Below are 13,422 nucleotides of genomic sequence, written 5' to 3'. Positions count from 1 at the left end.
ATAAAGATGAGTGTGTGCATCGGGGTGGGTTTCAGAGCATTCACCATCACATCAAAGAGAGAGATCAGAAGAAATGTTCTGCCTGAGGGGTTTCACTGTTTTTATCTCTTGTGTTGTCCTCCTCATTGTCCAGCCCAGTGAGTAATGTATTTTATATATCACAGTCATTTACCTCTGATATCATTTTTATTCATGTAAACATACAGAAAGTAATGCTACTTTCAATATTACAGTGCAGCCAGGGTTGTGTTTTATTTGGATGACCACTTACTGACTAATTCCTCTACTCTTTTGTTAAACTGATTAATGGAGTGTGTGTTGTGTTTTAGGTCATGGTTCTGAGATTATTGGTGGGAAAGAAGTGCAGCCCCACTCGATGCCTTTCATGGCTCTGATGGCGAATCCGATCTGTGGAGGGACACTGATCCATCCAAAATGGGTCCTGACTGCCGCCCACTGTGTTGGGTAAGAACAAGATACATACATTTGAAAAATTGTCAAATCTGATGATATGCACGGAAACTAATTTTAATTTTTACTGATGAAAGATATTATCCACGGGGTTTGAATTTTATGAAATAAAGGTAACCTAATCAGAGACAAAAGCATGTGAAACATATATTGGTGAGACTGCGTTGCATACTGACGTGTCGAACTAATTTATTCTTGTTTTGAGGTGAGTATATGTCTGTACACCACAGTGGTTGTCATTGTAGGGGGCTGCAACTAGATTTTCTGAATGATAAAGGAACAATAACGAACCAAGAGTGCTCCGATCCTAGTACTATTATCAAGATTTAGCTCAGCAAAATATATTCTGATAGAACTAATTAAAGTGCATGATGGACAGACTTCTGGCAGGGAAGAAAGCAAAAATGTCACTTCATGAAACCACAGAGGACACAGGATGTGCTCTTGAGCCTTGTGACATTTGTATCTGCAGTTAAGGTGAACTTTAACTTGATTTTTCACTTGCACAACAGGATATAAGAGAGATACCAGCTACGGTTCCGATAATGTTATTTTAGTAAAGTTCAACCTTGCATGTTTTGTCACTAGTTTCCTCAATACTTCTCTTAGCAAAACAAGCAAAAGATCAAGTTGGAGAGCCACTGCCATCCTGTATGTGAATTTCTGAACAAGTCCATGTCGTCACTGTTGCCATTTTTGTCGAAAATACTCCTTTTAAAGCCTATTAGCCTATTCTTTTTTGTTGCACAACCAAAAAGAACAGACCAAAGGAGGCAGAGACTGAAGCAAAAAATGTAGTGTGAAAATAAACATTACATTTTACATCAGCCCACACCCACGAGTCAATTTTGACACTTTCAGTAACCACCACACCATCATATCACCTCTGTTTGAAGACACACTCTCCATTTAACTACCAGTGAAGTCCCCGTACCTAGTTATACTGGAGAAAAAAAGTCATATCCCGACCTTATTATATGTCGTATTTGATGATGCACATGTAAAGATGCAACTGTGATAAAGCAATAATTTTATCATTATTTATGCACTCCTAGCAGATTCAACATTAGGGCATGTGAACTAATAAAAATGTTTCTTGCTCTTGCAGCATTAAGAAGGTGTTACTGGGGTTACACTCCATCAAAGAAAAGGAAAAGGACTCCAGGCAGGTCATCAGTGTTAAGAGCCATTATCCTCATCCCTGCTTTGATGAAAAAGAAAAGGTCAATGACCTCATGCTGCTCAAGGTAAGGCGAAGCAAAGATGCAACAATCTACAATTTAGGAAAGTTATTCAAGACTGAGAAACATATATGGAGCAATTTGTTTGAAGTTAATATCTAAGATTGTTTAAAGATGCCAGACTGCACATCAAATTTAATCCAAGTCAAATCATTGTCAATGCAGGGCAGGCAGCTGCATATCTTAAATGCTTACTGGCAACATCCAAAATCTGGTCAACATGATTCAACTTGAACAAACCAGCCTTGTAATGACAGATCTGCTGCAACAGTCTGTAGCTGAAAGTTGTTTTTTTTTAACCCATAACAATAAAAAATGTTTCAAGAAGCACAGTACATTTAGGGAAGGTGGAAACAAGAAGGCTGGTGGATTCTGACAACAGAAGGAAGACTCAAATGCAGACAAAACATTCCAGGCAAGCAGGTACGATGAGGGGCAATCATGAAAGCTTAAAATAGTATAGGCTTAGAAGTAGGGCAAAGGACTGCAGACTGCAGTCCAAACAGTCAAACGAATCCAGGAAGGGCATGACAAATGAGCAGGCCAAAAACCAGGAATACATCAGTTTCAGGTGCATAGAGCAAAAACATAAGCATGGAAAAGGGCTGGTTATATACTGTGGGGCTAATGAGGGAAAGTGGAAACAGGTTAGCAGGTGAATGAGAGAGTCAGGTGACTGGGACTGGTGGTAAAGTCTGAGGGCATCTGGTGGACGGATGGAGAATGGCAAGTCCAGAGAGTTTCCAGGGAATGCATGGGCCTGGGTGAGGTAAAAGCGCCTACAGACAGTGAGAAAATAAAAATAACTGCGGCAGACATTGTGACAGGCATTCGTGAAAACCTTCTTTCCCTCTGCTGTGACAAGTGCTAAAGGCAAAACACAGACAGTCAGCATCAAAACACAATGTTTCCTTTCTTAAATTTCAGCTTGCCAAACCGGCGAAGCAAACCAAGACGGTGAAATGTCTCCCGTTGGGTAACACCGTCAAAGAACCAGCAGCTGGCAGCAGCTGTCTGGTGGCTGGATGGGGGAAAACAAACAACGTTGCCAAGAAAGCTTCAGATGTCCTGATGTCTGCCAACGTGACTGTGATCGACAGAGTGAAGTGCAACTCTCCTGAATATTACAATTTTGACCCTGTTATCACCAAAGGCATGATATGTGCTGGCTCAGATGGTAAAAAACAGGTTGACGCCTGTAAGGTGAGTACACTTTGAATTTTTGTGTCAAGGAAGAAGCCACCTTAACTGCTATGTGTGTCTAAAAATGACATGTTGTGTGTTTGTACTCTCTCCAGGGGGATTCGGGAGGACCACTGTTATGCAACGGAGTGCTCGTCGGTGTCACTTCTTTTGGAAAGGGGTGTGGCCAGATTAAAAAGCCCGGAGTGTACTCGTTTCTCTCAGAGAGTCAACTCAACTGGATCAAAAAGACGATGAAGAAGTCTGAAATGGAATGAGACTTTCTTGTTCGTTACTCTGTATAAAGCTTGTCTATCTTTGTACTGCTACGTTCACTTTATCTTAAGCAGATACACCGTATAGAAAAAGAGAATCGCATCATAGAAATTTTTTTAAAGCTGTACATCCGCAGGCCAGTCCCCAGAAGATCATGTTGGCAATGTACGTTTCTGCGAACCACAAATACATTAATCTTGTGATCATGAGGTTGAGGGGATGGTGGATGGTGTGTTTTAGACGAGACACCTGCTAAGCTGCAGACCACTGTTCGAGACCAACAAACAGCGAAACCATGTGTGGTTTAGCAAGTCATTGCTGTTTTTCCAGCTGCTTTTTAGGCTCCAAATGCGGGTGCTGTTTAAGGATCTGTCACTGTGTTTCAAGCACCTTTTTAGGCATGAAAGTGGCTGTTTTTCACCAAGATCTCACTGCTTTTCCTGCTGGGATAGTGTCAGAAAAAGCGGTTGTTTTCCGTAGAGACATTGCTGCTTTTCTAGATGAGATTGTGCCCCCAAACATGATCTTTTCCCGCCACAACCAAGGCTTTTTTTGGCCTAAACCTAACCACACACTAACCTCAGCATTGTTGAAACGTAAAGTTTGAGGGTATCCACTATTTAATAACACGTTAATTTAACGTATCAATGGTTTGCAGACTCATTCAATGCCAGCATTTTTTGTCTTTTTCTGGGTTGACACCAAAGAGCTAAGATGAAAGCAAAGAATCAAACAAACCGCTTCACCACTTCCTTCATCAAACGCTTTAACTGACATTGAGGCTTCAGCTTTGTGGAAAGATTTTATGCTAAAGGTTCATTCTTGGGCACATTATTCCTCATTATTGATTCATTGTATTACTGCATGAAACCTTCAAATAAATGACATTTTCTACTATCTTTAAGGCAGATACATACTTCTATATTTTTGTATGACTCTGTCTCTCATTGCATTTTCATGGCAGTAGCTACAGTACAGTAATTTCACACCTTCATGGCATCACAGATTTGTGTTTCAGTTCTCTGGTTTCAAGTCATGTGAGAGCAGTGTCCAAATTAAAAACCTTTGATGTCTCAGTAAACATGACAGAGCGTTTTCTTTTTTTGTCTTTCTCCTCTGTACGTCGTCTGATTGGAGCTGAAGCTAAAATGCTTCATGCATGAGACAATTACAGTAATGTCAATGCAGAGAACATAAAGCTCTGAACCATAAGGAGAAAAAAAAGATTCTGCAGATCGTTTACTTAGACCAGACCACAAGAGACAAATTCACACGTCGTCTTTAAAGACCCCCGACAGGAAACGTGCAACATGTCACACAAGTGTTGCAAAAGTGCCTTTAATCAAATACTGAAGGAGACATTAACAGTGAACACACATCAAACACATTCAAAGGAAATGTTTGCCGTTGTAATCAAATCTGGCACAGTAACATATTTGGAGGGATTATTCATCAGCTTCTTTGTCTCTTATGTTAAATATTGCCGTTCTCTTTCATTACTGTGTGCTAAAGGAACCCATTTGTCTCTGCAATATTTGCTCCCCACTTTAAATTCTTGTGGGCTTTTCCTGTCACACAGAAGTCAGCTTAGACTACCAGTTACATCTACTGTACACATGCAGTCCTCACGACCTGGGACTTACTGTAAATGTGGCACTGATGCTCAGTTTTCATGCTGCATCACTAGGTGGTGCTCTCTGCTGGAGTTGAGGAGCAGTAATACAGAGAGGAGATGTCACTCAGATGAGAGTGGAGATTATTTCACTTTACAGAACTGAAAATAACTTTAATAATTAAAAAACCTAGTTCTGATAATAACAGATGATAGAAAATGTCATGTTTATTGTTTGTTTGTTTTTTATCCTAAGTAGCTTTGTTACATGAATACCCGGTCTTCCTGAAATCCACATTTACAATAGTTCAGTAAAAATGGTATCTATCTGAAGGCTGGCCCCAATCACTCTACAGAGTAAACTCATTTTGGATGCTTGTTAAGTGAGCTCATTCTTTCAGTCGCTACCTAAAGCTCATGATTATAGGTGAGGGTTGGAACATACAGTAGATAGACTAGTTAATCAAAAGCTTTTCCTTCCACCTCAGCTCCCTCATCACCACAAAAGGCTGACATAAAGCCGGCATCACTGCTAATACCACACCAAACTGCCTGTCCATCTCACTCTCCATTCTACCCTCACTCATAAACAAGACCCCAAAATATTTGAACTCCTTTGCTTGGGGGAACAAGTCTCTCCTAACCCTGAGGGACCAATCCACTGTTTTACAGCTGCGAACCCCTCAGACTTGGAGGTGCTGACTTCCTGACTGTTTCACAGTCAGCTGCAAACCGCCCTAGTACATGCTGGAGGTCACGATGTGATAAAGCAAACAGAACCACATCATCTGCAAAGAGCAGAGATGCAATAATGAGGTCCTTTCATCCACTGCACCTAAACATCCTGACTATAAATATACCAAAAAGATTTAGCTTTAGGGACAACCCTGGTGGAGGCCTGCACCAACATGAAAACATTCATGTTGGTTATACAAAGACTGGGTGGCTTGTAGCGACGACCCCAGTACCCCATATTCCTGCTGCTCTTCTTTCTGTCCTTGTATTTTTTAAATTTAAAAATCATTCACCTCCACCAGCCTGGTGCCACCTCAACAAATATCTTCCACTTGCTCATGAATTCCTCTGAATCATTATACGAAGTTATTAACACATATTCATTAGTGTAGTTGAAAGGTTTGACAACAGCCTCCAGTTTTAGCCGTTTCACACTGGGCCCACCCACAGTGAACCGTCTGCACACTGATGATGTGACCTGCTTCACATCACAGCCTGTAAATGAAATGGTACTCATGACTGGGAAATGACAAAAAAATGCAACCACAAGGTTTCTACATGACCATAAATTGCATTTATTCTCATGTCATACTTGCATCTATTCTGCTGACGCATGCATTTCCACGGTCAGACCACATCCTCGAGCTCAACACATAAAGATGAGTGTGTGCATCGGGGTGGGTTTCAGAGCATTCACCATCACATCAAAGAGAGAGATCAGAAGAAATGTTCTGCCTGAGGGGTTTCACTGTTTTTATCTCTTGTGTTGTCCTCCTCATTGTCCAGCCCAGTGAGTAATGTATTTTATATATCACAGTCATTTACATCTGATATCATTTTTATTCATGTAAACATACAGAAAGTAATGCTACTTTCAATATTACAGTGCAGCCAGGGTTGTGTTTTATTTGGATGACCACTTACTGACTAATTCCTCTACTCTTTTGTTAAACTGATTAATGGAGTGTGTGTTGTGTTTTAGGTCATGGTTCTGAGATTATTGGTGGAAAAGAAGTGCAGCCCCACTCGATGCCTTTCATGGCTCTGATGCTGAATCTGACCTGTGGAGGGACACTGATCCATCCAAAATGGGTCCTGACTGCTGCCCACTGTGTTGGGTAAGAACAAGATACATACATTTGAAGAACTGTCAAATCTGATGATATGCACAGAAACTAATTTTAATTTTTACTGATGAAAGATATTATCCACGGGCTATTTAAAATCTTACAAGAGTTTGAATTTTATGAAATAAAGGTAACCTAATCAGAGACAAAAGCATGTGAAACATATATTGGTGAGACTGCGTTGCATACTGACATGTGTCGAACTAATTTATTCTTGTTTTGAGGTGAGTATATGTCTGTACACCACAGTGGTTTCTGCACTGAGTCATCGTAGGGGGCTGCATCTAGATTATCTGAATGACAAAGGAACAATAACGAACCAAGAGTGTTCCGATCCTAGTACTATTATCAAGATTTAGCTCAGCAAAATGTATTCTGATAGAACTAATTAAAGTGCATGATGGACAGACTTCTGGCAGAGAAGAAAGCAAAAATGTCACTTTGAGAAACCACAAAGGACACAGGATGTGCTCTTGAGCCTTGTGACATTTGTATCTGCACTTAAGGTGAACTTTAACTTGATCTTTCACTTGCACAACAGGATCTAAGAGCGATGCCAGCTACAATTCAGATAATGTTATTTTAGTAAAGTTCCACATTGTACGGTGGCCGACAAGGACAAACGCGATGCATATACAGAAATGCACTGCAAATAGAGAAACGGACTGCATATAAGAAAACAAATGCAAAGGGAAAACGCTGCATATACTGAAACGTGCTGCATATACTGAAACACGCTGCAAATAAGAAAACAAATGCAAAAAGAAAACAGTGCTCCAGGCCTGTAGGGGCAGTGCTGAGCTTCCACCCGAGAGACAGACAACGGACGTATCAACATATGGAGCAGACGAGTGAGCGAGAAGAAGAAAGTTATGTTTGGAGGAAAGTTGGAGCCAGGACCCAAGAGTACCCAGCTGCAGGTAACACAGAAAGGTACGTATTCTTTTTTATTTTCCAGCATAGACAGCAGGCAAATCAGAGAATTAGGCTATTATGATCATGAAACATTATTTCATGATGGTTTCAAAGCGGTTCAGCTCTAAACACTAATACATAATATTTAATTTTATAACCCAAAACCTAATATCAAATTATTTATGATATGAGCTGTTAAAAGTCTATAATGAATAAGTCTACAATATAATCATGACATCTGTATTATACATTAAAAAATGTTCAGAAAAGTAGGCCTCCGAAGTGAAACCTGGGGTGTCCCGGAAAGTAACGTTAGTTACAGTAACGTTGGCTAACATTACTACAACGGATACACTACTGGTGTAGAACTCAAAGTCTTTAGCACGCTAACGTCAGCTGTGTAAATCAGCTTCACTTTCATTATACAGTAAAAGATGAGGGCCACATGTGAAAAACAATAAAGAAAGAAAAATAAAAAGAATACGTACCTTTTTCTGTGTTGCCTGTCCCGGCTCCAACTTTCCTCCAAACATAACTTTCTTCTTCTCGCTCACTCGTCTGCTCCCTAGGCTCATTCGAGATGAACTGCGCCTCGCCTGGAAAGTAGACGAGAGCAGGCGGCCGCAGCGGGGGGCGGTGACAAAAAGCCGCGGTGAAGTCGGACAGTTTCCCGACAGTTTCCAGCAGCCTTCAGCCCGTACAGGAAGTCACAGACACACTAACATCCTGTCTGGAATGATGTCAATTCATTAAAAAAGTGATCAGACCCATATATCAGCTTGTTTTCAGTCTCCAGTTGTTTTAATTATGATAGACTGATTTATTAAAATGCTTTACAGGTGATCTGTAGTTCATGTTCATGGTTTATCCTCCATTTGATATGAATTCTCCTGTAAATCAGCATCATATCACTTTGACCTGTCCCCTCAACTACACAGGCTGAATAAACTGTGTTTGACTATAAGGTTAATATTTTCAGAGGAAAAAAAATACAAGACATCAGCTTTCATTAAGGCTCAGTCAGATACAGTCAGGGCTTCACATCTGTACAGATGTTATTTTATACAGTCAGGGCTTCACATCTGTACAGATGTTATTTTAAGAATCCTCACATCCCACTGACCACAGTCTCTGTGTTGCTAAATACTTCAATAATTAAACCGTCCAATATTAATATAGTACAGTAGACTCTGTATAGTTTATGATGAATGTATTCAGTCTCAGACAACTAAACTTCACCATCAGTCACACAACATGTTTTCTGTTCACAGAATAAACCTTCAGATCAGACAAATACAATCTTAATCTCTAAAATTCAACAAAAATGAGTAGTTTATCTAAAACGTCATATACCGCCGTCATCTTGCCTAGGTGCTCTGACCAGTTCAGACCCGTGTCAGACTCGGCATTTTTGCTCTACATTTGGGTGTACTAACGAAAGAAGTGTTAAAACCAAGCAGAAGGGAATAACATTCCACAGGTAAGAAGTTGTTTTACAATATTTTACTGTTACGAACATGTTTAATGAGATATATATCTCAAAAAGTGATCCTTCTTTTAAGCTAATCAAGTAAAGTAACTGTCCTGATCTGGTCCTAATGCCAAATTAAGCTAACGCTATGTCACACAACTTAAAGAAAAAAGATTAACATTTAACATTATATAATATTACTTATAAAATTATGATGCTTTGTCAAACAGCTATGTTGGTGTATGTGTTATTCCAAATTGTCAACTATCTGTTTCATGGCACCAACGTGACATAACGCATTATAACGTTAGTAGTTAACTTGTGGCCTGAATTGTAACTACAAATTATGTGGAACTGCGTTGTCCAGACACACTTATTTTGTGTGTAGTTTCCCAAAAAACACAAATAGGAGACGGGCATGGGTAGCAGCAGTGAGGAGAAAGGACTTTGTCCCAGTGACTCCTCAGTCATCTGCAGCTGTCACTTCAGACCTGAGGACTTCGACAGGACTGGGCAGACTAAATATGACCTAATAATGTTAACAGTTCTGTGTCCAGACTCCCATGAGCACTGTGGTGTTATACATATGAGATTAAAGCAAAATTTTGTGTAAAGATGCAGCTCTAAGTCATTTATTTTCACTTGTACAAAACCAACATTTGTTAATCAGAATGTGTAACTACACTGCAGCTCGGCACAACCCTGCTGATACACTATTTTTTGCACATTTTGTGAAATGTGAATAAACATTTATAGTCAAAAATAATAATTAAATGACATCATGGTGGGCATTGTACATCTAGTAAGAAAAAAGAATATTTATTACATGGGGAAAGTTTAGTTTAAATGTGTTGTAGAACTATTACTGTTACTTTATCTACATAAGATCAAATATTTTGGTATGAAAAGCTGCATTTTTTATTTAACCAAGTATCCTGTATCATAACTACATGTCTGACAATTGTAACAAACCAAACCGCATGAAAATCGGTTGAGAATTCAGCGAGTAATGATGATTTTAATCATAAATAATCTCCTGCCTCAATAGACATACATGTATTAGGCAGCGCGGCTCCACCTGGGCAAGATGGCGGCTGCGTTGACGTATCGCTCCAATGAGGAGCACCGTTGAATGCGGCATCTACGTATATATATCTATGGAACGAACCTGTTGATACGTCCGTTGTCTGTCTCTCGGGTGGAAGCTCAGCACTGCCCCTAGAGGCCTGGAGCACTTCCATTGTATGAGTGGATATGCAGCGTTTTCTTTTTGCATTTGTTTTCTTATTTGCAGCGTGTTTATGCAGCACATTTCTGTATATGCAGCGTTTTCCCGTTGCATTTGTTTTCTCATATGCAGTGCGTTTCTCTATTTGCAGTGTGTTTCTCTATATGCATTGCATTTATCCTTGTTGGCCACCGTAACATTGTATGTTTTGTCACTAGTTTCCTCAGTAATTCTCATAGCAAAACAAGCAAAAGATCAAGTTTGAGAGCCACTGCCATCCTGTATGTGACTTTCTGAACAAGTCCATAGATAACACTCCTTTTAAAGCCTATTAGCCTATTCTTTTTTGTTGCACACCCAAAAAGAACAGACCAAAGGAGGCAGAGACTGAAGCTAAAAATGTAGTGTGACAATAAACATTACAGTTTTACATCAGCCCACACCCGTGAGTCAATTTTGACACTTTCAGTAACCACCACACAGTCATATCACCTCTGTTTGAAGACAAACTTTCCATTCAACTACCAGTGAAGTCCCCGTACCTTTTGATACTTGAGAAAAGAAGCCATATCCCGACCTTATTATATATCATATTTGACGATACACATGAAAGATGCAACTGTGATAAAGTAATCAATTTATCATTATTTATGCACTCCTAGCAGATTCAACTTTAGGGCATGTGAACTAATAAAAACACGTTTCTTGCTGTTGCAGCCATAAGGAGGTGTTACTGGGGGTACACTCCATCAAAGAAAAGGAAAAGGACTCCAGGCAGGTCATCAGTGTTAAGAGCCGTTATCCTCATCCCTGCTTTGATGAAAAAGAAAAAGTCAATGACCTCATGCTGCTCAAGGTAAGGCGAAGCAAAGATGCAACAATCTGCAATTTAGAAAGGGTACTCACTATGACTGAGAAACATATTGAGCAATTACTCAATATTAAGTTTCTTTAAAGATGCCAGACTGCAAATCAAATTTAATTCAAGTTAAATCATTGCCAATGCAGGGCAGGCAGCTGCATTATCTTAACTGCTTACTTGTGGGGTTATTTTTCCAAATATAGACAACATCCAAAATCAGGTCAAAGTGATTCGACTTCAATGAAAGCACAGTAGCTTAAAATAGTATAGGCTTAGAAGTAGGGCAAAGGACTGCAGACTGCAGTTCAAACAGTCAAACGAATCCAGGAAGGGCATGACAAATGAGCAGGCCAAAAAACAGGAATACATCAGTTTCAGGTGCATAGAGCAAAAACATAAGCATGGAAAAGGGCTGGTTATATACTGTGGGGCTGATGAGGGAAAGTGGAAACAGGTTAGCAGGTAAATGAGAGAGTCAGGTGACTGGGACTGGTGGTAAAGTCTGAGGGCATCTGGTGGACGGATGGAGAATGGCAAGTCCAGAGAGTTTCCAGGGAATGCATGGGCCTGGGTGAGGTAAAAGCGCCTGGAGACGTAAAGTAAGTTAGAAGTAACTGCGGCAGACATTGTGACAGGCGTTCATGAAAACCTTCTTTCCCTCTGCTGTGACAAGTGCTAAAGGCAAAACACGGACAGTCAGCATCAAAACACAATGTTTCCTTTCTTAAATTTCAGCTTGCCAAACCGGCGAAGCAAACCCAGACGGTGAAATGTCTCCCGTTGGGTAACACCGTCATAGAACCAGCAGCTGGCAGCAGCTGTCTGGTGGCTGGATGGGGGAAAACAAACAACGTTGCCAAGAAAGCTTCAGATGTCCTGATGTCTACCAACGTGACTGTGATCGACAGAGTGAAGTGCAACTCTCCTGAATATTATAATTTTAACCCTGTTATCACCAAAGGCATGATATGTGCTGGCTCAGATGGTAAAAAACAGGTTGACACCTGTCAGGTGAGTACACTTTGAATTTTTGTGTCAAGGAAGAAGCCACCTTAACTGCTATGTGTGTCTAAAAATGACATGTTGTGTGTTTGTACTCTCTCCAGGGGGATTCGGGAGGACCACTGTTATGCAACGGAGCGCTCGTCGGTGTCACTTCTTCTGGAAGGAAGTGTGGCCAGATTAAAAAGCCCGGAGTGTACTCGTTTCTCTCAGAGAGTCAACTCAACTGGATCAAAAAGACGATGAAGAAGTCTGAAATGGAATGAGACTTTCTTGTTCGTTACTCTGTATAAAGCTTGTCTATCTTTGTACTGCTACGTTCACTTTATCTTAAGCAGATACACCGTATAGAAAAAGAGAATCGCATCATAGAAATTTTTTTAAAGTGAAAGTGACAAAGCTGTACATCCACAGGCCAGTCCCCAGAAGATCATGTTGGCAATGTACGTTTCTGCGAACCACAAATACATTAATCTTGTGATCGTGAGGTTGAGGGGATGGTGGATGGTGTGTTTTAGACGAGACACCTGCTAAGCTGCAGACCACTGTTCGAGACCAACAAACAGCGAAACCATGTGTGGTTTAGCAAGTCATTGCTGTTTTTCCAGCTGCTTTTTAGGCTCCAAATGTGGGTGTTGTTTAAGGATCTGTCACTGTGTTTCAAGCACCTTTTTTTTCATCAAGACCTCACTGCTTTTCCTGCTGGGATAGTGTCAGAAAAAGCGGTTGTTTTCCGTAGAGACATTGCTGCTTTTCTAGATGAGATTGTGCCCCCAAACATGATCTTTTCCCGCCACAACCAAGACTTTTTGTGGCCTAACCCTAACCACACGCTAACCTCAGCATTGTTGAAACTTAAAGTTTGAGCGTATCCACTATTTAATAACACGTTAATTTAACATATCAATGGTTTGCAGACTCATTCAATGCCAGCATTTTTTCTGTCTTTTTCTGGGTTGACACCAAAGAGCTAAGATGAAAGCAAAGAATCAAACAAACCGCTTCACCACTTCCTTCATCAAACGCTTTAACTGACATTGAGGCTTCAGCTTTGTGGAAAGATTTTATGCTAAAGGTTCATTCTTGGGCACATTATTCCTCATTATTCATTCATATTGTTACTGCATGAAACCTTCAAATAAATGACATTTTCTACTATCTTGAAGGTAGATACATATTTCTATCTTTTATTCTTTTTATGACTCTGTCGCATTTTCATGACAGTGGCTAGAGTACAGTAATTTCACACCTTCATGGCATCACAGATTTGTCTTTCAGTTCTCTGGTTTCCAGTCATGTG

General features: G+C 40.2%; 1 protein-coding gene across 3 annotated transcripts; it reads left to right on the top strand.

The window, feature by feature from the left end:
• Window positions 1–13,422, top strand: LOC126394732 (granzyme A-like). 3 transcript variants are annotated; one of them, XM_050051755.1, is made up of 5 exons: window positions 1–137; window positions 330–465; window positions 1,580–1,718; window positions 2,640–2,915; window positions 12,227–13,422. In XM_050051755.1, the coding sequence occupies exons 1-5, from the start codon at window positions 74–76 to the stop codon at window positions 12,386–12,388; spliced, it is 777 nt and encodes a 258-aa protein (XP_049907712.1). In that variant the 5' UTR covers window positions 1–73; the 3' UTR covers window positions 12,389–13,422. The 3 variants fall into 3 exon arrangements, with proteins under 3 accessions (XP_049907712.1, XP_049907711.1, XP_049907710.1); XM_050051754.1 differs by lacking the exon at window positions 12,227–13,422 and adding an exon at window positions 3,011–4,164; XM_050051753.1 differs by lacking the exons at window positions 1–137; window positions 330–465; window positions 1,580–1,718; window positions 2,640–2,915 and adding exons at window positions 6,171–6,307; window positions 6,500–6,635; window positions 10,976–11,114; window positions 11,856–12,131 and having other exon boundaries at window positions 12,227–13,417.

Source organism: Epinephelus moara, chromosome 8 (assembly GCF_006386435.1).
Source record: "Epinephelus moara isolate mb chromosome 8, YSFRI_EMoa_1.0, whole genome shotgun sequence".
In the NCBI taxonomy this organism is placed as follows: domain Eukaryota; kingdom Metazoa; phylum Chordata; class Actinopteri; order Perciformes; family Serranidae; genus Epinephelus; species Epinephelus moara.
Note: the sequence above shows the minus strand (reverse complement) of the source record. Positions and strands in the feature narration are given on the sequence as shown.

Coding starts and splice junctions, on each gene's coding strand:
- LOC126394732 (XM_050051755.1), top strand. CDS start 74: ATGTTCTGCCTGAGGGGTTTCACTGTTTTTATCTCTTGTGTTGTCCTC. Junction 138..329: donor CCTCCTCATTGTCCAGCCCA/GTGAGTAATGTA, acceptor GTTGTGTTTTAG/GTCATGGTTCTGAGATTATT. Junction 2,916..12,226: donor AACAGGTTGACGCCTGTAAG/GTGAGTACACTT, acceptor TACTCTCTCCAG/GGGGATTCGGGAGGACCACT.